At 34.0% G+C, this 24415-nt stretch overlaps 4 protein-coding genes across 10 annotated transcripts; 2 read left to right on the top strand and 2 right to left on the bottom strand.

Annotated features, from left to right (window-relative positions):
• Positions 1 to 1479: 1479 nt before the first annotated feature.
• Positions 1480 to 5151, bottom strand: LOC136785657 (uncharacterized). 3 transcript variants are annotated; one of them, XM_066746829.1, is made up of 6 exons: positions 4446 to 5151; positions 4075 to 4289; positions 3006 to 3212; positions 2558 to 2921; positions 2283 to 2480; positions 1480 to 1923 (listed from the first exon to the last, which is right to left on the bottom strand). In XM_066746829.1, the coding sequence occupies exons 2-6, from the start codon at positions 4107 to 4109 to the stop codon at positions 1480 to 1482; spliced, it is 1248 nt and encodes a 415-aa protein (XP_066602926.1). In that variant the 5' UTR covers positions 4110 to 4289; positions 4446 to 5151. The 3 variants fall into 3 exon arrangements, 2 of the variants coding, with proteins under 2 accessions (XP_066602926.1, XP_066602927.1); XM_066746830.1 differs by lacking the exon at positions 1480 to 1923 and adding an exon at positions 2068 to 2190 and having other exon boundaries at positions 4075 to 5151; XR_010824698.1 differs by lacking the exon at positions 2558 to 2921 and having other exon boundaries at positions 1822 to 1923; positions 4075 to 5151.
• Positions 5152 to 8644: 3493 nt separating this feature from the next.
• On the top strand, positions 8645 to 15606 carry Ciz1 (Ciz1 zinc finger protein). 3 transcript variants are annotated; one of them, XM_066747810.1, is made up of 12 exons: positions 8645 to 8794; positions 9231 to 9354; positions 9456 to 9661; positions 9748 to 9818; positions 9891 to 9968; positions 11520 to 11992; positions 12914 to 13076; positions 13218 to 13370; positions 13452 to 13940; positions 14024 to 14159; positions 14237 to 14456; positions 14534 to 15606. In XM_066747810.1, the coding sequence occupies exons 2-12, from the start codon at positions 9329 to 9331 to the stop codon at positions 15081 to 15083; spliced, it is 2565 nt and encodes an 854-aa protein (XP_066603907.1). In that variant the 5' UTR covers positions 8645 to 8794; positions 9231 to 9328; the 3' UTR covers positions 15084 to 15606. The 3 variants fall into 3 exon arrangements, with proteins under 3 accessions (XP_066603907.1, XP_066603906.1, XP_066603905.1); XM_066747809.1 differs by having other exon boundaries at positions 12911 to 13076; positions 13221 to 13370; XM_066747808.1 differs by having other exon boundaries at positions 12911 to 13076.
• A 129-nt stretch (positions 15607 to 15735) lies between these two features.
• On the bottom strand, positions 15736 to 22246 carry Sobp (Sine oculis-binding protein). 3 transcript variants are annotated; one of them, XM_066747811.1, is made up of 5 exons: positions 21299 to 21916; positions 21033 to 21212; positions 17818 to 18154; positions 17209 to 17420; positions 15736 to 17143 (listed from the first exon to the last, which is right to left on the bottom strand). In XM_066747811.1, exons 2-5 carry the CDS (start codon positions 21186 to 21188, stop codon positions 15770 to 15772), a joined length of 2079 nt encoding a protein of 692 aa, XP_066603908.1. In that variant the 5' UTR covers positions 21189 to 21212; positions 21299 to 21916; the 3' UTR covers positions 15736 to 15769. The 3 variants fall into 3 exon arrangements, with proteins under 3 accessions (XP_066603908.1, XP_066603909.1, XP_066603910.1); XM_066747812.1 differs by lacking the exons at positions 21033 to 21212; positions 21299 to 21916 and adding an exon at positions 22091 to 22246; XM_066747813.1 differs by lacking the exons at positions 21033 to 21212; positions 21299 to 21916 and adding an exon at positions 20359 to 21016.
• Positions 22247 to 22367: 121 nt separating this feature from the next.
• PCID2 (PCI domain-containing protein 2) lies at positions 22368 to 24328 on the top strand. Its single transcript, XM_066747814.1, has 5 exons — positions 22368 to 22523; positions 22606 to 22647; positions 22714 to 22835; positions 22903 to 23384; positions 23451 to 24328. Exons 1-5 carry the CDS (start codon positions 22503 to 22505, stop codon positions 23963 to 23965), a joined length of 1182 nt encoding a protein of 393 aa, XP_066603911.1. The 5' UTR covers positions 22368 to 22502; the 3' UTR covers positions 23966 to 24328.
• Positions 24329 to 24415: the final 87 nt, after the last annotated feature.

Here is a 24415-nt window from a genome sequence, read left to right as displayed (position 1 = left end):
TAACTGAGGTTAACGATAAGAAACTGGATTATAAATTCAAGTGTCAGAGCTTTTGATGATTATGCTGAGTATTTTACGTAGAAAAATAATTGTTATTTGTGTATGAGTTTCAGTCCATTTAAGTAATACTGTGGACTTAAAATTAGTAAGAAATGTGTAATCTGGTTAATGTAATATAATATATAAATTAGTGTAAAATTTCTATTGGCACACGTCTCAAGTTTCATATAATTCTATATATTTTGACTGTCAATTCTAAATTTTTATTTGGATACATATATAATTACAGATTATGACTTGCATCTAACTGACTTGACCGTTGAGTAAAATAATTATTAACCTTAAGTCTTACAAAATACATTTCACTCTCTACATTCTTACGAATTTTTATGATTTTAATTAGAGGCTCGTCCCTCAATTCATTACTCTATTGCAATATAATTTAATATACTATATGGTTATTATATTTTTCAGATTTTGTAAACTGACAGCTGTTTGAAAAATATAAAGTTCTATCTTTACAAGACTATATTGAATATACTATAGAAATAGAATTTCAAATAAATTGTATATGATGCAGAAGCTACAAAAAGATGAAATAATAAAGGAACGGTGTAACATACGTTTTAATCAATTTATTTATCCTCTCTATTTATGACAATAAATTCAATTTCTCCATCATTTAGCAGGTATTGGTTTTTTATTAATATCAATTTTTCTATTACCTTCTCTGATGAGTATCTATCTATATCTATAAAGGGAATATTAGTATTTTCTTTAATTTGAACTTCCTGCTCTCGTCTGCCCATGTTTACCAAACTTTTTGATATATTCAGTTTTTCTTGTTTTTTTAATTCTTTAATGCTTCCAAATGTATCAAGTAAATTTAGTATCTGTGAGTCTCTTTCTTTGTTATTAGCAACTTTGTCTATTTTGGAATAAAATTCTTGGATATCATTATTGAAATCTATTGTTTTAGATTTTTTCTCTCGTGGCCTATATATATTAGTTTTCATTTGCATGATTTCAATATTAGTTTCCTTTACTAACATTTGTATAAAACCTAAATTAGTATTTTTAAATTAAAACAGTAGTATTGAAAATTATATATTTTATAGGTAAAATATTTACGCAAAACAATAGAAAAAAGAAGACTTATTTCTGTAAGAGAAGAAGAAAGAAGTTAAAAGAAAGTCGGAGATATTTGTAACTTTAAGAACTCACATTGTAAGACATCGTCAGTGATCTACAACTATATAACTAATCTTTTGAGGTGTTTTCTCTATATAAGGGAAATGAAAGAAACGATCGTTGTCATTAAATTTCGTTATTTTTAAAAATGTGGGTAATATCATTTTTATTATTCCAAGGCAATTCGGTTTTTTTTAGAAATACGGATGTTACCAATTAATTCTTATATAATTTTAGAAACTGCAGTGTTAGAAACTGTCAACAGCTATATATGCCAGATTTTTTCCATCACTTTTTTACAAAACATAATTTAAAGACAGAAAAGAGATAAGCTTTTTTAAATCTTTCTACATTTTGATAGTTTATAAAATACTGTATATACTCACTGATAAAGGAATTTATGTTTGGTTTTTTTCCTAAATTTGCATGTAATTTTCTATTATATGATTCTGAGTAATTATTAGTTCTATTAATCAATTTGAAAACTGAAAATTTGTGGGGTTCAACCTCGTTAATCCAAAAGTTTTCATAATATTTTAAATACTTTTCAAAAAACATTCCAAATTGGGACTGTATATCTTTTTTCAATTGTTGAAATACACCTCTTACATAAGCAGGTGGCAATAAAGCTAGCAATGTTAATTTTCTTATAATTAAAAATCTTTCTGGGTATAACAATTTATTCTTGGTTTTACTTATTATTTTAAGTTTTTGGGCCTTCTTAATTAATGCCTTAAAATAAATAATAATGAAGAGTTTAATATGAGATGAACAAATATAGTAGATATTAGACTTCATTATATATAATCTCAGAAACGTATCGTGAAACGTAAACTGCTTTTCTAATATTGTTGGATTAGTAATTTCATCACACTCCCATACAGTGCATATTGTTTTAAAGTCTTATTATTAAGTCATTTTTTAGTCATCTGCGTTTCGAAATGATATTAAATATGAGCTTTAAAATAATGTGTCCTCTATGGGAAGTGCTGGCGCAGGCTACAAAAAAAATATATCGTTTAAACTGATTCACTATTTAGATACACACATATATATAGAAAATATTTTAGTAATATAACTCACAAACTTACTTGTGAAAAATGGAAAAAGCAATGTGTAATTTCTACACTAGGATAAGCTATTTGTATGGCATTTGACATAGCTTGTTCATAGTCAAGCATTATTAATTTTGGTTTGAGAGTAGTAAAATCATGTTTTAAGTATTCAAATGTCTCTAAATAATCCAGTGTGCGTCTGTTCTTCATGAGAATCCAAAAACACGGAATAGCCTAAATGAGAAAGTAAAGTAATTAAAAATCTGCAGCCTTTTTACAAAAAATAATACAATTAATAATAAATGTTTTACTTTATTTGGATATTCATTTATTGAAATTAAAATAGTCAGTAATTGTATGTTTTTGTCTTTCAAATTAGGTATTGCTTTGAATGTTCCATCGATAAACATACTTTCTGCAGATTGCAGTATACTTTGTATAAAATTGAAATCATAAAATACTATATTTAATATGTTTGTAGCATCGTTTCTTAGTACTTTTGTATTTAATTTAATTTTATCTGAATTTGTTTGTTCTTTGGTTATATATTTTGCTAAGTTATTAAGATTATTTTCCTTTAAAATAATATTTGATTTATCACTAATCTTTTTAATATAACGCTGAAGCGTTCGCCTGCAGGTGGTAAACGAGGTTTCAGCTTCAATTTCTTGATTACTAACCCAGAAATTATTTAAATATTTATTACAAAAACGAGAAAAATGATCATTTTATGATATATAATTATATGTGTATACTTACTTCATAACAACGAAATTATAAATTTGTTTAGGCTTCGTTCCATTAATTTTTGCTGATTCTTTCATTTTTTTATAAAATACAGACTTCTTATTGTTTATAATATTGGGCTCATGGTTATGAAGTATGTCAGATGGATGAAATTCATTATTATAAAAACGTCCATTAGCTTTGCAATTGAGCTCTTTATATCTTATACAGTACAAATATCTGAAAAGAAAAATATTTTCAAAAGAATCTACAAAAATATAAAATAATCTAACCCTTCTATATATATAATCAGTACAATTTATCATTTGTGCTTTTTTTAATGAAGTATCTGAAGTCATTAAAAATCCATAAGTTTCTTTCCTTCTTATTTGCACTCATACTTTATATGAAGTGTTTAAATGCTTTTCACAAATATCTAAGAACTGTTAATTTCTAATTAGATCTAAAACTAATATGTAACGTCTAAGCGTAAAATTTGTTTTGACAAACAATCATGTATAAATAAATATTTGCATGTATGTGTATGTGCGTGAAGACCTGCCAAACAAGATTTTTGCGTGAACGTTGCCACCCGTTGCGTGTTGAAATGTGAAAACATTTATTACTTTCATATAAAATAAACACAAATATAATAAAAAGAAACTAAGAAGTTTTAAATATTACATATGGCTTTATTAACCACATGAAGAAATGATAAAATTTACAAACTTTCATAAAATCAGTATATTATTTTAATTTTTAGTACACATTTATCAAAACCTTTCTTTTCATATTCTTATTTTATATAAATAAAAAAGCTTATAAATGTAAAGTTATTTAGCACTTAATTAACGATGCATTTAATATATCCAAAATTATCCATAATATAATAAGCTCAATATTAAAGATAATAAGAAATTGGTATTTTTTAAAATATGAAAGATATTGTGCAAAAATGATTAATATTCAACTTTAAAAAATGTATAAATTTATAGCTTAAAAGTAAGTTCATGCTATACATATTTAAGCTCCATTATTTATTATAGATAGATACTCATCAGAGAAGGTAATAGAAAAATTGATATTAATAAAAAACCAATACCTGCTAAATGATGGAGAAATTGAATTTATTGTCATAAATAGAGAGGATAAATAAATTGATTAAAACGTATGTTACACCGTTCCTTTATTATTTCATCTTTTTGTAGCTTCTGCATCATATACAATTTATTTGAAATTCTATTTCTATAGTATATTCAATATAGTCTTGTAAAGATAGAACTTTATATTTTTCAAACAGCTGTCAGTTTACAAAATCTGAAAAATATAATAACCATATAGTATATTAAATTATATTGCAATAGAGTAATGAATTGAGGGACGAGCCTCTAATTAAAATCATAAAAATTCGTAAGAATGTAGAGAGTGAAATGTATTTTGTAAGACTTAAGGTTAATAATTATTTTACTCAACGGTCAAGTCAGTTAGATGCAAGTCATAATCTGTAATTATATATGTATCCAAATAAAAATTTAGAATTGACAGTCAAAATATATAGAATTATATGAAACTTGAGACGTGTGCCAATAGAAATTTTACACTAATTTATATATTATATTACATTAACCAGATTACACATTTCTTACTAATTTTAAGTCCACAGTATTACTTAAATGGACTGAAACTCATACACAAATAACAATTATTTTTCTACGTAAAATACTCAGCATAATCATCAAAAGCTCTGACACTTGAATTTATAATCCAGTTTCTTATCGTTAACCTCAGTTACGCTTATCCATTAACTGTTAAAGGTATCGCTGCAGTTTACTCTTGCTTACACATAATTGAGGAAAGTCCAACATTCATTTAGAATAACCTGCAAAGTAAAATCTACATTTTAACAAAGAATTTTTCTCTCTTATACTTCCATACTAATTTATTCATGCAGAAAAATAAAAATACACAATAACTTATCTGGTATTATATTTCTGTGTATAAAAATTCCATATAATTTATTATCTTGTTGTTGTTTTGTGTAATTAATCAACAAATTCTTTTTTATTATAATCTATCCTTCTGCTACATGACATTTTTTATTTATTTGTCACACTCACTAGCTTGTTCTAAATTGCAATCCGGCAGTGGAGAAATATACTGTAGTACAGTTTACACACACATACACGCAGCATATGCTTAGAGCGCACAGCAAATTTATACGAGAGCGTATCTTGAATAAAAGGTTTCAAGCCTTAGTGCTGCCAACCTCAAATAATTAAATTCCTGCTCACGGGTGGTAAAGTGTCGCCGTCCCCCGAAACGTACAATGACCGCTGTAAGTGTGAATAGGGAATATGGAAGAGCTGTGATAGCTAATTGCTATTCTATCCCCACTTCTAAAAGGAAAATAGGGGTAAGGATAAATAAGAAATATTGGCACTAATTGGGAGCTCCGTCTGACTAGTTTAAGCGGGAAAGAAGCAAAATTGACAAATGTTGGTTTCATTATTTTGGAATTAAATTTCAAACGTTTGTTTATATAAATCTAAGGGCCTGATAAAGTAAGTGAAATAAAATTTAAAATAATACAATATCGTGTATAGTTAAAAAATTAATCTTTTATTTCTTTTTAACAGTTGTTATGAATAATGAATATAGTTCGTGTAGACTCTACCAATTTTAATTTAATTTATTTTGATAACTGTCTTCTTTCAATTAATTGCAATAATTTAGTAGTACAGCAAAAATGAAAAATTCCAGTAGCAACTTTATCCCTCCATATATTTTTAATATAATTTTATAAACTACTCACTACTTTTTTCTTGCAGTAGGACATCCATTTTTATTTTATCAAAATAAATTAAATTAAAATTGGTAGAGTCTACACGAACTAAATTCATTATTCATAACAACTGTTAAAAAGAAATAAAAGATTAATTTTTTAACTATACACGATATTGTATTATTTTAAATTTTATTTCACCTACTTTATCAGGCCCTTAGATTTATATAAACAAACGTTTGAAATTTAATTCCAAAATAATGAAACCAACATTTGTCAATTTTGCTTCTTTCCCGCTTAAACTAGTCAGACGGAGCTCCCAATTAGTGCCAATATTTCTTATTTATTCTTACCCCTATTTTCCTTTTAGAAGTGGGGATAGAATAGCAATTAGCTATCACAGCTCTTCCATATTCCCTATTCACTCTCTAACTTGCTCCCGGACACAGAATTACTAGACGGAGTGAATAGGGAATTCTAGGGAAAGCTCCGTCGGAGTGAAAAGAGTTTAATTCCGAACTCAACTCTTGTCTTGTAGCAAAAATGCTTCTCGCAAAATTGATTCATGTCCATCTCAACTCCTCTATACTATCTTATAGCAAAAATTTAAAGACAACAGCAGACGAAACGCGACATCGACAAATATGAAGATGACGTTTTGGACTTAGTAAAAGCATTATCCAAAAAGCATATTATTTATGTTGGAAACGTAGGGATGTCGAAAAATGGAATGGAAAATAATGCAAATATGGTGCATATATATAATATTATTTATCAAGTATAAAAGGGAAGAGATCGGATGTAATTTTCAGCCTATAAAGAGAAAAAAGCATCAGATAAGTATCGGGAGCAGTAAATCAAAAGAAAGATTAAAGAATATTTTGCTTTGTTAAATTAATCTTTCTTCTGACTTGCTGCTCCCGATACTTAATAATACTTATCTGATGTTTTTTTCTCTATATAGGCTGAAAATTACATCCGATCTCTTCCCTTTTATACTTGATAAATAATATTATATATATGCACCATATTTGCATTATTTTCCATTCCATTTTTCGACATCCCTACATTTCCAACATAAATAATATGCTTTCTGGATAATAGTTTTACTACGTCCAAAACGTCATCTTCATATTTGTCGATGTCGCGTTTCGTCTGCTGTTGTCTTTAAATTTTTGCTATAAGATAGTATAGAGGAGTTGAGAATGTTGAGATGGACATGAATCAATTTTGCGAGAAGCATTTTTGCTACAAGATAGTATAGGGAAGCAGAAACTATACCTGTACATGATTCAGTTTTGAACGTGTATGTACATTCTATACAGGGTTTTCATGGAGGTAGTACATACTACATACATACATAAGAAGTACCTTGAGAGAGCATAATCTTGCGGGGTAACTACGCGAAAGGTGAGGGGAAGGAAGGCTGACTGCCATCTTTGGGTGCATTCCAAATTACGCATGAAGCGCATAGAATGTACAGTTTATGTCACATTTATTATAGAATTTAAGTGCTTACTGCGCGCATATGCGTGACTCGGAACGCACCCTTTGTGGCATAGGTTGCCTATACATATACATTTATATACAGGGTTTTTCTCTAACAACGGAACATAGGATTGTGGATTGTGTTATTTAACTATAGCAATGAAGCACTTACTATACATTATTATAATTAATAAAAGCGTAGATAGTTACAATTTAATGGTTATTTTAGTTTAATTGCTTTTATTATTCATTATAAATGTCATTTTACTCAATTAATCTTGGTTACTACGTTTAATATTTAAATTAAATGGAAATCAATAATTTGACTATAGTAAAATTTTCTATAGTCAAATAACACGAAATCTCAGATGTTCCGCTGTTAGAAAAACACCCTTAAACTACACTATAGCTGAACACGCACGATTCAATTTCCTACTGTGGCCGTGTTCCGTTATTGACTGTGAGTACTAGTAATCTATAGTTTGCGTGACATAAACTATAGATTTTCAGTACTCAAAGTTAATAACGGAACACAGCCTGTGTAGTGTAGTGTGTAATAGTGTAATGGGACTTTGCCTGTAAGGGCCTCCGCACACAGTTTCCGTAGCTACATTACGTTACGTTAAGGCAACTACAATAATAGTTGCAAAAATTTTTTATAAATATAAAAATATCACCTCAGACCTGTTTATTACAAGCATCCTGCCTCAAAAAACTTAACTTTAGCAATCTTTTGTGTGCGCTAAGCTAAGATTAAGTTTAATCCTGCCTTAACGTAACGTAATGTAGCTACGGAAACTGTGTGCGGAGGCCCTAAGGGTGAGTTTCACCAGTTAAGGTCTAACTTAAGAGTGATATAATTCATGTCACAGGAACTATACCACTTTAAGTCGGCAGGCAAAAATTCTATCTTAAAATGATATAGTTCCTGTGACGTGAATTATATCACTCTAAGTTAGACCTTACTGGTGAAATTCACCCTAAGTAGATTCCAACTTTTCTGTTTCCGACTGTTTCCAAAAGGAAGCGGAATCAGGCTTGGCTATAAGGCAGATTGGGCAGGTGTAAGCCGTAAGGTTTTGTACTGCATAATCATGCTCGGCAACCTGTTGCCACTCTTTCGTTAGAATCTGTACTCCAACTTTTTTCCAATGTTTTCCTTTTTTAAACAGCCATTTTTGACATCGCCCGACGCGACACAACCGGTAAGACAGCGAAGTTTCGGTGATTTTTGTAGTGAGTTTCCATTCTTCAGTCCCTCTTCTCCATCCCCACCCCCTTCTTTCTATTTCATTCCCGCCCTACACATACACACACAAGCTCATACACTGACACACTACTCTTCATCAATGTTCACCAATACCAAACCAACTTATACCGCTTCTACTTCGCTTCGCTTCGCTTCACTTCCACCATTTTAACTTCTCTGTTCTTGGGGTTCTTAGCTTGGACTCGGTGTGCGCATCCGTTACGTGCTCTCGAGTAAAACTATTTGCAAAGAAAGTTTCTTATAATAAAAAAAGTTTCATTCATTGGCAGAATTTCCACTGTGGTAAGTTATTTAACTGTTTACAATAATCTTAAAACGTCTTGCCTTACACGACAAAATTCAATAGGATAGAACAGAAACTGTAGCCATTGCCTCATACTACTCATATAAATTTATTGATTTTTGCTTGGAATTTTGGTAAAATTAGTAAATGAAGCCGTGAAAACAATTCTACAAGAAAAAATGAAAATTTGTTGTTTGTGCGTTCGCTTTAAATTTTCTTCGTTTGTCCTGAATAATATATTTCAAGTGTATTTTTCGTCCACTTCTTGCCCGTTGCTTGAATACAGGTTACTGTAATGAAAGGGTACAGTAACCTGCTAGTCTAAAAATTAATCGTCATAATTACCCTTAATATTGTTTTAAATCCATTTTTTCTCCAAGAGCATTGTTGCTTATTATGGAATTTTAGTTATTACTACTTACTTTTTTTTTATAGAATCCATATTGAAGAAATTCTACAATTAAGATCCTGTTTATTCTATAAACTGGTCACATAGAATCTAACATCATTTAGCTCACCAGTAATTTTCAATTATGAGCTACGGCTACAATAAATACAGGTTTGTATTGATAGCCAAAAGTTTTGAAATACTTATTGAGCTGTACTAGCTAGCAATACTAAAGTATGTTTTGCTGATCAATTTATAACTTTTTTTATCAGCTCTACTATGAGCTCCCGTGGTAGAGGGTTCAATTCTCGTGGTGGTAGCTCATATAGAGGTCGTGGTGGTGGCAGTGGTAGTAATGATTGGACAGGAACATCCTCTGGTGGAAATATGTCCAGTAGAGGAGGATATTCATCTTCTAGAGGTGGGAGATTTAAATATTCAACTACCAGCTATGATTCACGCTCAAAATATAACTCTGGTAACTATTTCATATTTTTACTTAATTATATTTTGTTTCTAACTTGAGCTTTGTAAAAATTTTTATATTTATTATTCCTTTTTTAGGAGGATCAGAAAGATATTCCAGTAGGGGGGGAGGAAGAGGCGAACACTCTAATAGTTACAAGCGTCCTCGTGTAAGTTTTATCTTGAACCTTTTAAATGTCTAACTAATTATGGACTTTTTTAAATTATTATTCTAATTACAGGAATCATATTCTGGAAGAGATGAACATAGGTCATCCAGTGATTCAGCTCGTAAAAGAGTCAGAAGTGATTCTTATCAGGTATGCTACAAATCAACTTATCTAATTTTGAAGTGATAAATTCTAAAGAAAAGCGTTGACCAGACACTGCTCTGACATATTTATACTTATGTTCAATTTGTAATGATTTTTGCTTTTAATTTGCAAAATTATAATAGTAAAATCCTATGTAGAGCAACTAAACGATGGTCCTGAAACTTGATTAATATTGCAACAGCATAATATTCAAAAACATAAACTTTAAGAAAGCATTAGTCTCTCTTTTGTCAAGAGTAAAAATAATTTCAGGACACTCGTCAGTTAAAAACTATTAGGCAAGGCATTCATAAGTTGTCGTACTTTCTTTCAAGCGACGTGCCAACGGCTAGTTGAACACCCATTCTTTTTGCGTTGGGACACTACTGGTGGAACATTGTGAAAGCATCAGATATTAAAAGCACAATATACCTCGATGGTATTTGCACTAGTATTTGAGCAAAACCGTATTAAATATTGACATGAAACAAAATATCTAAGATGTTTAGAGCGAGATTAATACAGAGTACTAGAGAATATCTCGATTTCTTGCGAGAGAGTTAATGAAATCATCCCTGCATTGCCGCACCTCTTGGAATAAAACTGAAATACTTTCAACGAGAACAGTTTTCTAAATTATGTCCTAGTGGACGTGCAATCGCTTCCGTCAAATATCCAATAATAGATCTTTCCAATGGAAAAGAAGAAACTTGTATGAAATGCAATACTTTCTGCTAAACGTGTACGCTTTCTTATTTCGCTTATCGAAGACGGATCTTTTCTCCTTGGTTGTGCAAGACAAAGATTTATCTGCATTTATTTGCACGCTTTTGCAATCTAACGATATAATACGTCGTAGCAAGAGAGTTTCAGTTCAAACTTAGAGAAATATTTTTTGCACGGAAAATTGGAAAGATCTATAATAATAATAATATGCCACTATGGTCCAAAAATTCAGATTATTTGTACGAAAGAAATGATTCCTGGGTTTTATAATTTCCGGAAACCTAATATAAATGCATTCAATATTCCTTTGTCCATCGGAAGAGTGGAGAAAATTTATTTTTGATCCTAGAAGTAAATTTAGGTTCTTTCTAATAATGCGAGCATAGAAATATCCATGTATTGGTGATCCAACAAGAATGGGTGTAATGACTACGAGATTACAAGGTTGAATGAAAAAAAATATGGTAAAACTTAAAAATTGGTGTTGTCGAGACTACTGAACTGTAGCAAAAGCGAGCAAAGGGACACAGGTGAAGAGAATTTTATTTTAAAAATATAAAAGGGGGAACATCTCTGCAATAATTGAAGGTGGGCTGATGTGAAAAGCGAGAGATAAGTGATGGTAAGAAAAGCGAGATATAGCGAGAAAGAGAGATTGAGGAGAATCCAATAGATATATAGAAAAAAGAAAGATAGACAGAGAGAGAGAGAGAGAGAAAGAGACAGACAGACAGAGAATGATTAAAGCAAATAAAAAAGTTTACAGATAAGAAAATAAAACCAATAAAAAGAGAAAACCGAAGGAGAGCACAATTGAATTTGATTTGGCAGGGAGGAGGTGGCGGTAGCGGCTCACAGAGGTATTCTTCGTCATACGGGGGTTCGTCCTCGGGGGCTTACGAGGAGAATAAGGGATCCTCGGCATCAGGAGTTTATGAGGACAAGAGACAGAGCGAGCGTGCTTCATCTTACCACCGGTCGGAGGATCGACATTCGGCTTCGAGGAGTTACGGGGCACCGCCGCCCCCTCGCATTAGCGAGATGGCACCCCCGACTCCTCGATACTCCTCAAGTCGTGGGGGCAGAATGTCCCATCAGAGTTCCCAGAGTTATCGCGGTCGGATTTCGACCCGAGCCAGCAGTCGGGGTGGCGGTTTCCACCGTATGAGCTCTCGTTCGGACATCATCACCGCTCGCAAGCGCACCCTAAGCTCGCTCGACTATCGGCGCAAGCTCCTAGGATCTCGTTCTCGAGACTACATCCAACGTGTACGCATGACAACTTCCAGACCGCTGCGCAGGAGGTAACTAATCACTTCTTCAATCAATCAATCACTTACCAACCGCAAAATACCGTCCTAGTAGCCTGCTTTATAAATAAATAAATATATATATATATATACATACTATAATATACTACCATACCTACCCGTACAGTCGGTGCACTAAACAACTGATAGACCACTATGACCTGAGAGTCAGGATGATCAATAAAATCAATAGAAATAGAATAAATATAAATACTATACCGAAGTCATGTGTATCATATTATAATAATAACGAAAATATATAGAGAGAACAAACAGACTCGAAAATCGAAAATTCTTATATACTGCCGAGAGGCGTTTCGCAGGGTTCTAAGAAAGGGAATTGATGTATCGATATATGCATAAATAAACATAATATACATAGATAGAGAGACGGTGCGTTATAGTAAATAGGGCGCACCGCTCAAACGTATTCTAATTACTTTTGATATGATACGATTCACAGTAAATAAATTGATACTTTACGAGATGGCGTTGTCGTTCTTAGTCGTTCTTAGCATTGACTGGAACCTATCTATATGATAAGTGTGTATATAAAGACGAGAACGTTATTTTCTATATAGAATATTTTGCAAACGCGGCAATGCGCAAGACAAGAAAACGCACGATGCAAATGCAAAAATGCTGGCAAAAATATATAAAAAACATAGATAAATAAAATATATAAAAACATGCATACTAGTAAACATTTATTGCAATACGAAATGCGTTCAGTATGGGGGATAATAAGAGCAACGAGTATATACAGTCGCGATATTTGTGCCCGTATATCAGCTGTACGAACAAATTTTTCATTGATGATTAAAATAGGACAAAAATAAACGAAAGACAAAGGAAGCAGAACGAAATGAAGGGAAATAATTTAGGTCAAAAAAAAAATTGCTGTGTCATTAGTAGCGGTACTACTAGGCTTTCCGGAAGTAAAAAGGACTCAGGATCAGGAACGAGCATGAAGGACAAGGATAGAGAGATGACCAAAGCTATTAATGCTGAGTTTTCCGACGACGACGAGGATGAGGAAGATGAAGATAACAAGAGCAACTGGGACGAGGATGAGAAGGTAATCTTTAAGAATCAACAAAAGAGTTTCATACTCGTCCTGTATGGTGTACATATATAGAACAAAGAAAAAATGTTGCATGTTAAAAATTGGAAACGGATCGCGGACTTGTGCGTAATTTATTGTCAACAATTAATTCAGCAGCATGAGGAGCAAGACGAGGACGATGAAGAGGAGAAAAAGAGTAGCAAGGATGAGAAGAGAAAGAAGGAGAAGCAGGAGCGACAAAATATGGAGGAAGAGGAGGAAAAGGACGATGAAATAAAAGAGGAGGAGGAAGACGACAAGAATGAGGTAAGTAATCGGATTTTGCCGATAAACGATATTGACAATTCTAAAAAGCTATAGGGAATTATTTTTTAATGATTTTTTTAGGATGACGAGGATGAAAATGATGATGAAGAGCGTGAGGAAAATGAGAAAGGTGAGCATGGAAGAAGCGAGGAAGATTTACCCAGCAGGAGAGACGGCAGGAAATTTATTAAATTAACCTGTCCGCATTGCAATCATCGCAGCGTCACTTTCAAAGAATACTCGCTTCATCTCTATTCGGGTAGACACAGTGCAGCTATGCGAAGAATAGCGTCGAGACATAAAGTAACTTTAACTCGTATGCGAGTCGTGCAACGTCAAGAGCAGCGGAAAGTGGAGAGCCGCGACGCTGCCCGTGGTACTTTACCTTCACGAACAATGTTTTGTCCTATCTGCAAACTTAACTACCGATCTCTAAAAGCAATGCATCAACTCTCCGAAGCCCATAGACAAATGAAGAGATTCTTAACACCTTTCTGTCGCATTTGTCGCATCCAATTCAGGTCACCCATGCTTTACGAAACGCACATGTGCTCTTTGGATCATATCAAGGTTAGAAATCTGTATTAAAATATTCTTCTTGCTCTTTTACTTCCAAGTCTCGCTTTATTTATGCATTCGCGAATGTGTTGCAGAGAAAAAGCGCATTGAAAGAAAGAATGGCAGCTGGAAATGGCGAGGCTGAGGCAGAATCTAGTGGACCCGAAGAAGATGATAAGGAAGTAAACCTGGAAAACTTTATGACATTGGATTCCGTAGGCGATGTGGATGGTACAATTTCATTTCTAAGATATTTATGTCTGTTGCGCAGTTGGTATTCTAATTCATGTTCTTACTTAATTTTGTAGAAGAGGAAGATGAATCGAACGAGAAAAAGAAAAAGGAAGGCGATGTTACGAGTGAAACTGAGAAGAAACCGAAGAACAAACAAATGATAAAAGTAGGAGCGGAGTACATAAAACGCGTTGAAGTACAATTTTGTGAATTGTGCAAAGCTTATTTGCCCCGTAATGAGAACAGTGAGAGAGCAGTAGCGCTTCATTGCTCAACGAGAAGTCATCTGAAGCGGTATTTTTATTTCGATGCCCAATAGATTAATGGTGAATTATAGCAGAATGATAAAATCTTACCTTTTTAACTTTTAGGTATGTTCGAGATAACGATGACAAGGCTTTACGACGTCAAGCAGAGAGAATTCATTTACAGACATCATCAACGTCTACCACAAATACCGCGAACAATTCAAACGTTGTAAACTCGTCAGAGATTGCAAAATCCTCACCAGCTACTTCCGAAACACCAACTGTGACTCCCGGTACTTCATCTACGAATGCAGCTAATAATAGTAATTCCAACGAGGGTGGAAAAGTTGATCAAAAAGAAAACGTAGAATCTGAAAATAACGAGAAATCCAAGGATAATGCAGCTGATGAGGATGACGAGGATGATTTTCACAACGCCATCAACAACATTGACAATAAACTCTGGGACGACGTCGACAAAGACCTCGGCGATATTCTAAGGGAGGCCGATCCAGGCACCAATAGCGACGATGAAGATTCGCGTTATGATCGCTTCCGTAATTCTGATAAAAAACAGCAGCATGGAAAGGATAGTGAAGATAAAGGAACGGAAGAAAAAGATGAATCTACGAAGCAAGAGATTAAAGTAAAATCTGAGAAAGGGGATAACTAATAAGGTGTAACCATAATCGTTCCACTCGTATATTCTTTTCGGGATGTCAAATTATTAAATAATGCTGTAAAATATCTTGCATACTTTCCTAATCAACTCCGCACATTTAGTTGTGGCGAAAATGTCTTTTTATATATAATGTAGTATTGTACAATTATTTTTGTTGTTTTTAGAGGAAATTTTTTTTATATTTTTTTTTGTTTTCCTCGTCGCAACAAGACCACCAGATATTCGATAGGTGTGTCTGAAATGCAATTTAGATTTAGAAATTTCATAACGTTCAATTCCTTTGTAATTCGTGAAGTTATTTGATTCAAATATTGTCTTTACATAAATATGTAAGAAGATAATTTTGTATTCGCGCTTTAGATATAACTTAAACGAAATATTGTTTCTTATGCCGTAAACGAATAATTGAATCAAGTGTTACAGTCGATTTATTAGTGTATATGATTGTCATGAAATAAGAAACTTGTGAAGTGTATATTATCAGTTACAATAAACTATGTATCAGTGTAAAGAATTATGATCATTTATCTTTCAAATACGTAGAACAATCGAAGTAATTGTCTTTAGAAAAGGCAACTGGTAAAAGATGATTCAGCATATAAATGTTAATTTATTTCTATTGCACCTTGCCCATAAAATTCATCACCGATAGGGTAGAAAATACTCGAGTTTACGATTCATACTGCAAGGAATTTGCTTCGTCTTTTTAATTGCAAATCCACCGCTTGATTTTTTTCTGCTGTACGCTTTCTTTTACGTAGTGGTCTCGCAGTATTCTTCAATCGACATTTTTCTGTTGTAACCCCAAGCTTTTCATTGCTAATAATGCTAGAGGAGACTACGGTTGATAAGGAATGGGCCGAGGAGGTAACGCTGAGTGTATTATTTACTTCCAGTTGTACCGGCATGTCTACCTCTGACTGTTCAACAATTGACACTGGACATTCATTGCTCGGCCTGTCGTGTACGGAATTTGATGTTTGACATTCAGCAGTTGTGGAACTGCCTAAGTCTGATGCTGGTCCTACGTTGCTCATTTCTTCCTTAGAATTGTTCATATGACTTTTATCGTTAATAAATTTGTTAAGCAGATGAGTTGGTATTGGAATAGGTATAGGGATAGGAATAGGAATAGGATATGGGACAAGAATAGTGACTGGAGGTAAAAGAGAATGGTTGGATGATTGCTGAGTCGAGGAGAATGAAGAGGGCTCGGCAGAAGTTCCTGGTCTTGGTAAATAGGACATGGCGTTGGGGTAAAAGTCCATTTGTTGCTGAAAATTGCGCGGAGTAAAAGTTCTAGAAGGAAGATTGACGCTGGGCTGTAAAGCCGGCGCTGGTGATGTTGAGATCCAGTTTGGAGACTTGTCGTTTCGTTTAGTCTGACTGTTACGTACTCGAGACTTTTTGGAAGGCTCCCGCTCTTGTAGATCCTTAATATTTTTTATATGTATGCTACCCTCTTTACTAGATTGCTCGGAAACTCCTAGACTCCTGGCATCTATCAAATTATGAGTATTAATTCTTCCAGTTTGATAACCTGTAGAATGAGAAAGCCTCAAAATATCCTCAGTGTAATTAGATTGACAGTCTTTCGTTAAACGGCAATATTCTCCCTGGTCTTTCAAGGATTCCCTTACTGCATCCCTGATTATTAAATTTTCCCTTTCAGCGATCTCCTCCTCCTTTCTTTTGTAATAATTGAAATTACTTTTTAAGCGATTGCGAGAACAAAAGGAGTTTTTTCTCCTTTTCTGCAGGCCATTGTCCTCCTGCTGATCTTTCTCCTCTTCATCGTGCGACGTAGAAGATAATCTCGTGATGGATTCGTCATCAACGATTAATAATTCTTCAATAGGACTACGTGTGGGAGATCTACAATTGCGAAGCCACATGTCAGGCGTGATTAGACCACTTTTTCCCAATTCACTCGAAGGTACGTTGTTCAAACCATGAAGAGCCAGATGGGTCTGTGTCTCACGACAAAAAATGTTCATCTTATACTGGTTCAAGCATTTATCGCTACAAAATTGTAGTTGACTCTCGCCGTCCTAAAAGTATAAGGGTTCTTAATTATTTCCAACACATTTACGATTGTTTGATATGAAAAAGTTACCTGAAAATCGACGTAGCTAACGGAATTTCTAACATGTCTACACCAATCGCATGTCCTTGCTCTTTTAAAAGCGGCCCTTCTTCCGGCAGCGAAGCATGCTTCGCTGCAAAATTGTCCTAGAGCATTTATTACGCTGTATGAAATAGAATTTGATCGTCCTGCTTCCCAAGACCCACTGATCCGACCACACCAGGAACACGTGGTTGATCTATCTACAAATAAAAAAAAACAACGATAAGTATTACAAAATAATGGTAATAAATTAAACTTTGCTACACTCTTGTTTTTACTCTTTGCCTTTTCACAGACTTCGTAGGTATTCGGTTCAAGTTTCTAACTACTTGTTGTGTAAACGTCTGACAGAAGTCTTAAAAGTGCACAATTTAAAGTTTAAGCCTAGCTAAAGCTACAAGCCCCAGCTACGAAACTCCGTCTAAAGCTACAAGATTATATGAGACTATACGAGAGCTTCAGGATAATTATGACAAAGTTTCCTTAAGTTTCCTATATATAAATTTTATTGTTACCACAGCAGTTGCTCATATCGAAGAGCACGTATCATAATTCTTGCTCATTTGTTAAAATTGAAATAGGTGGATCGTGCATTACCAGGGCTATTCGAAGAAGAATCCAAGTTTTCTGGCCGATTCACAGGTGTCGTTTTTAACGAGAGAGGCGAGGAGCTGGACCTATCGTTATGCCTGAAAAGTCCAGAGGAGTTAGTCGACGAAGACCTTGAAAATTTTGAGTGAGATGGACTCGTGGAACTCGGAGGTGGGGGTGACCTCGACGAAGATGATTTGAAACTGAAAACTTTTTCCATTTGTGGATACTTTGATGATGCTGGTGCAAAATGATCCAAATTCAATCCTCGTGTACAACCACTGTCAACTTTCTCATAGCCGTACCATCCCAATAATTCGCTTATTGCTGTAGCAGCGTATTCCTGAAAAAAAAAGTCGCGATATTATGATTCAGTAACTGAATATTGTAATGAGCTGATGGCAAGTAATGAGAAGCTTTCATTAAATATAAGGACTTAAAAAATATCAAGTAGCACAATAAATTGTATTTCTTCCAATCATGGCAAATGAAATCTCTCGTTAGCGCACAACTGTACAGTATAACACGAAAATATCTCATTTAATAAATATCTATTTCCATATAAATACCCCTTTTCGCTTAATTAATTTTAACGAAAGAAAATCAATAACTGATGAAAATAATAAAGTTTCAGCACTTCTATTCGCCCTCGGATCAAAATTATTTTTAATTATAATAATAATTCAGTGTGTATATCGAATTCTCTTTCTCATTCAATATGAATGTTGCTTTCTAATGCCTTATTATTATTATTTGATAATTAAAATTTATCCACTAATGACATTTTATGGTTCACTTGTATTAACACAATTTTCTCTAGAAAAATATACTTTCAATGTATGCGTATGTATCATGTGCTTTACTTCACGTGGAATTCATGTGTATCAAAGTGTATAACTGCATGAGTATTCATAAATTTATGTACCATAATGTATCAAGTTTGTTTACATCCCATGGTGAAGCGTGTAATGGTTTATGTTGTATAAATTCTTGAACAATCAATGTGTTCTATGTATGTTCTTAGGAATCATGACTGTGTTTCAAGCCTTCGCACGTGCGAGTGTGTGTGTGCGTGTATATTTGTTTTTTCTGTCTCTGTGCGCTGTATCCATGTTACATGATACTCTGAAGCTGCGTATTGGTACTATACATTTTGGTATAACATATATATGTACATATATATCTATCTATCATATATACACTGTATGCGAGTGTGTGTATGGTTTGCGTACATGGTGTACGTATCGCGGGTATCACGTGGCGTGCGGATCAATCCATTAGTCGGTCGGTCTCAGTTACGCCGAGCTGCATCCTACATTTCTTACGCGTTCCAAGTTCCAAGCTGCAGAAAGATACAGGATAGATAGCTCATTGCTATATCCATATACCCTCTTCACACTCCTTAGTAATTATACACCCTGATCTTTTCAACTCATGGAATCCTAACAAAAAGCTCATCCATTTCTATCGATTTTTCATTAAACGTTACAAAATCCAAAATCATAGCCAAAAATTTTCTTCGGCCAAAATTCTATCAAGCACACATACATAATGTACTAATTGTCTCTATGTTGAAAACAAATTTATTCAATTATTGCTTATAATGTGCAAAAGTACATGTTTTGTTTGAGAAAGAATTTGCGTTACCAGATTAAACGCGTCGTCGTAGTAGAAAAACTCTACATTTATCACGCACGAGAGCGAGTTTCGAATTTCATGGGGGATATTCGATTCGCGCGCTCTACCGTTCCAAAAAATTTCATAAATAATGATAAGTGAATATTGCGAAGCGACGAGCGAGGCGAAAAACTGGCTTTTGATCTTGTTGTACAATTCACCGGGGCGACACTGTAATTTGAGAAATTTTCATCAGTCCGATTAATCAAGACGATCTTGCAATTTTTATCGAATAATAATTAGAGTCAACCGTTAATGTTTTCTATCTTATTTGGGAAGTGGGGGTTTTTTTTTTTTTAGAAACACGAGCGTGCGTAATTGGACAGAAGAGATTTTCGTTGGTTTTTAACAGAGATTAACCACAGCCTTCCAACTACCATTGGCTTTACTATCATTAGTCCCTCGCCTGCCCATCCAACTAAAACTCGGATCTTATTTCCTTTCAACATGCAATCGACACTGCAATCGAGTCTATCTTTTCCTATTCGTTGCGGCTGATTTAACCACTCGATACAAACTTTTGATCTCATTATTTCACTGCGATTTACCGTTGAATTGTAACGAGAGGTTCTACTAATGAGCCCAGTGGAATAAATTGGTGCTTATCAGCAATAATATTTGCGGTAAACAGATTTCTGTATAGAGATTTTTCTGATGAAACGCGACAGTGGTTTTTAGAATTGGCGAAGAGCAATTTTGCATGGGTTTTCTTGGATCTCGGATAAAGACGAGCGTGGCCAGGTGAATATACAAAGCGAAAGGTATAATGATGAGAAGCGATCCACCGGTATCGTGTTGCAGCCTATTATGATTCCGAATAAATCAGGCGAAGGAGAGTAACATGAGACTGGTTGCTTCTCCCATGTATACCTCGTTTCATCTTTGCACAGGCAGGCAACGCGGCGTCGGGGACCACAAAATGCGTCACGATCTTAACATGTGTAACTCTGCTTTATCGTCCAATCATCGCTCTTCTTCCCAGTGCAAATCTTCCAATCCAAAATCTTCCCACCTCTCACGATACGTTCATTCACAAGAAATCCCGCCAAATCCGATTTATCGTCCAATCATTGCTAGCTCCTTCTCAATAATATATAACCTCCAATTGAAAATCTTTTCATTTTCGGTATTGGCTCTCCCTTCGATCCAGTTATATCGTCCAATCGTTGCACTCCTTACCAATGCAAACATTTCCCACGAACGAAACCTAAAACTCTGCTTAATATCTGTTTTTATTTTCTTTCAAACCTTCGTCTCCTATTAACGATCACCGACGTTACAGGTAAACCTTGCACGCGAAACCGTTCATTCGATCGGTATTTTTCTTCCATCTTTTTATATTTTTCTTTTCAATAACTCGTGTACTCTCGTTACTAATTATTGTGTTTTCTTCACGATTTCTGAAACTCCTAGTAGGTTATTTTCAGTACAAATATATGAAATATTTTTTATCGTGACTTAAGATTTGTCGTTGACGCGTGGACCCGGGATGTGTTTGTCGGAGGAAGAAAATAATGGGGAAAAGCATGTGACATTGAAATTACCCTGATTTCGTCGTCGGCAGATTCGTTTTTGACCTTAGGCTGTTTATCGGGGAATTCAGCGTCGGTATTTGGTCCGTTCAAGGTAAGCGGTACAGTGTTTACCGCTTTCCTCTCGCTGACGATATTCAAAGGCGACTCGCAGCCTCTACTGCTCATCCCTGATAACCCTGATGTATCGATCTATAATTTTGTCCACCGGCAAAGAGAAAAAACACTCATATGACGATCACTCCTCTCCTTTCACACAGTTTTTGCCTCACTCTCACATTTCACTTGAAACCCTCGAAACAATGCCAGACTCTTGGAATTTTTCTCAGAAAAGAAACAAAGTTCCTTGTTTACTTTACAAAAACTCCACCTCTGGTTTGACTAGAACATTATGGCTGGATTATCTGTCCGTTACCAAGAATCACGGAGTGAAGTCTCTGAAACTGGAGGATATACTCTCGTGTGTGCAATTGGAAGTGTTACTAATTTTGTATGCTGACGCTCACAAGTGCCGAGGTATCTTAGCCGAAGTTTTGCTCGGCTAAGAGATACCAGTAACTCCTAGCCTAATCGAATTTCACCGATATTTTTAGGTCACTAAGGTAAAACAGAACTTGTATGAAAATAGAATCCCTGAACGGCCCCGCTTATAGTTTATTCTCTCTCTCTCTCTCTCTCTCTCTCTCTCTCTCTCTCTCTCTCTCTCTCCTTCTCTCTCTCCTTCTCTCCCTCTTGCTTCATGAACCGGAAATATCAATTTGAGCTTCCAACAACAAAATATTTGCACGATCTTCTACTCTTCATCCGATTCGGCGGCCAAAAAATCTCAGCTTATATCTCCCCATTGTGATTGCAACTTTGAGTCATTCTTTTCTCCAAATTTCTTAGATACTCCCGGTTTAATCATTTTTAACATCACTTGTTTTTATATTTTCTTCGAATATTTCTATGCAAACTTTCTTGGTTTTTAAAATAATTAAAATTTTTCCTTGTGGTTTGCTGTAAAATCCAAACTACTTGCGCGCGCGCGCGAGTGTAAAAATAGCCCGTCTGTAAAATATATATTATACCATTGGTTTAGTCGGCTTCTTTCATATCCGGTGACTTTTCAAGATTCGAGCGTGTCAACGACTAATCGCTGGTAATTCCAAGTGCGCTTTGCGAGGAACTCTCAGCACTGAGAAAATGAACGCGACTGGCTAACTGGCTAGAAGAAGCAATCATCATCCCCTCTGATACGGAACTAACCCCTTTAAAATTTGATATTTAAACTTGCGGCCATTCTCTGCGCCATCTATCGAATAATATCGAAAGTCTTTAACTCATTGTCGCGTCATCTTCCGATTGTCCGGTGGAATTAATCTTGACAATTCTACATCGAAAAACAAAACATACAATACTGTATAACAAAATCATTTTATTACATAGCTTTTTTGAAATAGGTCTTTATTGTTGTTCATTTTTGTTTATAGTTAGAACCATATGGATTCATATATTATACAGGTTAACAAATCTTTGTAATTTTTATTATTAAAGATTGACAGGTTTTTAACTATGAATAATACAACTCTTAAATATTTTGTAGCTTCGCCGTACATGGCATAATCAGGATGGGGAGGCATTATCTGTAAGATATTTTTGGTAATTAAAATCTAGCAAATTTATATGTTAATTAAAAAAAATTTGTTTTTAGAATCTCTTGTCTTTGAGGCATGTTCATATTGCGATACCTGAAATTGTAACAGATTTAGCTGTGGCAAAGGCTATGGAAAATATTAATGCCCCATTTAATGATTTGGTTGTTTGCCATTTGAAGTGAGAATACTTTTTTTTTAATTCTCTATAAAAATCTAGGAGTTATATTAAATGAATTGATTCACAGGGCAATATCCTCTATGAACAAGGGAAATATTCTTGCTGCTTATAATAATCAAAACTCAGCAGTTCAATCATTGACAAAAATCCTTCAAACACAAAAGGAAGAGAATTGGATGTTACCTGTAATGCATATAATATGTTTAGAGTTGAGATTATTGGCTATTCGTGTGGAGACATCTCAGACCAATAAAACCATGAAATCTGGAGAGATCTTGGAAAAATGCGCAGAATGCTTAATGGGCTGTTTCAGAGTATGCGCTGCTGATAATAGAAGCTCTGAAGAAGATACCAAAAGATGGGGAATGCTGGCATTAGTCAATCAGCTGTTAAAAGTTTATTTTAGGATTAATAAATTACACTTATGCAAACCATTAATAAGAGCAATTGAGTCTTCTCCATACAAAGATCAATTTGCTTTAGCTCAGCAAATTACCTATAAGTTTTTTGTTGGTAGGAAAGCTATGTTTGATAGTGATTATAAAGCAGGTAAAGCATCTTAAATTTTTTAAATAAAAATATGTTCAATTTAAGTTTTATTTCATTGTTTTGCAGCAAATGAATACTTAACTTATGCATTTGAACATTGTCACAAATATTCTTCCAAAAACAAAAGGTTAATACTGACATACCTAGTTCCAGTAAAAATGTTACTAGGATATATGCCAAAAAAGAATTTATTGGAAAAATACGATTTGCTGGAATTCTGGGAATTAGTGGAATCAGTAAAGAAAGGGGATCTGCACAGTTTAGAAGGTGTGATGACGGAGCATGAATCTTTTTTTATCAGTGCAGGAATTTTCTTGATTGTTGAGAAATTGAAGTTGATAGCATACAGAAATTTGTTTAAAAAGGTTTATTTAGTTTTAAATACGCATCAGATTCCCATTGACAGCTTCCTCACAGCTTTGCAAATGCATAAAATTGAAGACATTGACATGGATGAAACAGAGTGCCTAATTGCTAATTTAATATATGAAGGAAAAATTAGAGGATATATATCGCATCAGCACAAAAAACTGGTCATAGCCAAGCAAAATCCTTTTCCAAGGTTATCCTCTATCTTATAATATAATCTTACAGAATAAATTAAGGAGAAAAGTTTAAAAAACTAAATAATTTATAGTACAATTTTTTCTACAATAAAAGCCTGTTCGTCTGTAAATATAACTATTATAGTAATATTCTTTTCCCCAATAATATTCCTTAATGGATTATTTATATTGAGATACAGATACAATGTATAAGATTGGCCATCGAGAAGTTAGTAGACACCGGCGAATTTTGTCTTTTGAAGCAGAACGGTTAAATAGTCCCGCTAAACATTTAGTCGGTGAGTTAACGAATGTCATGTTTATCCCTTCGGTTTATTCCGTATCATCTAATACTAGCAGTATGAGAGAGAAAGAGAAAGACATTTGCTAAATAGCCGTACTTGCTATTCGCTATCATTCGCTATATGGCTAGAAAGAGAGAGAGAGAGCGTGTGTGTATGTCAAGCGCAGTCAAGCGTGTCAAGG

The sequence above is a fragment of the Prorops nasuta genome, unplaced genomic scaffold (genome assembly GCF_024137725.1).
Source record: "Prorops nasuta isolate Cenicafe-Biocafe unplaced genomic scaffold, Cenicafe_Pnas_1.2 PNAS00003, whole genome shotgun sequence".
Taxonomy (NCBI): domain Eukaryota; kingdom Metazoa; phylum Arthropoda; class Insecta; order Hymenoptera; family Bethylidae; genus Prorops; species Prorops nasuta.
Note: the sequence above shows the minus strand (reverse complement) of the source record. Positions and strands in the feature narration are given on the sequence as shown.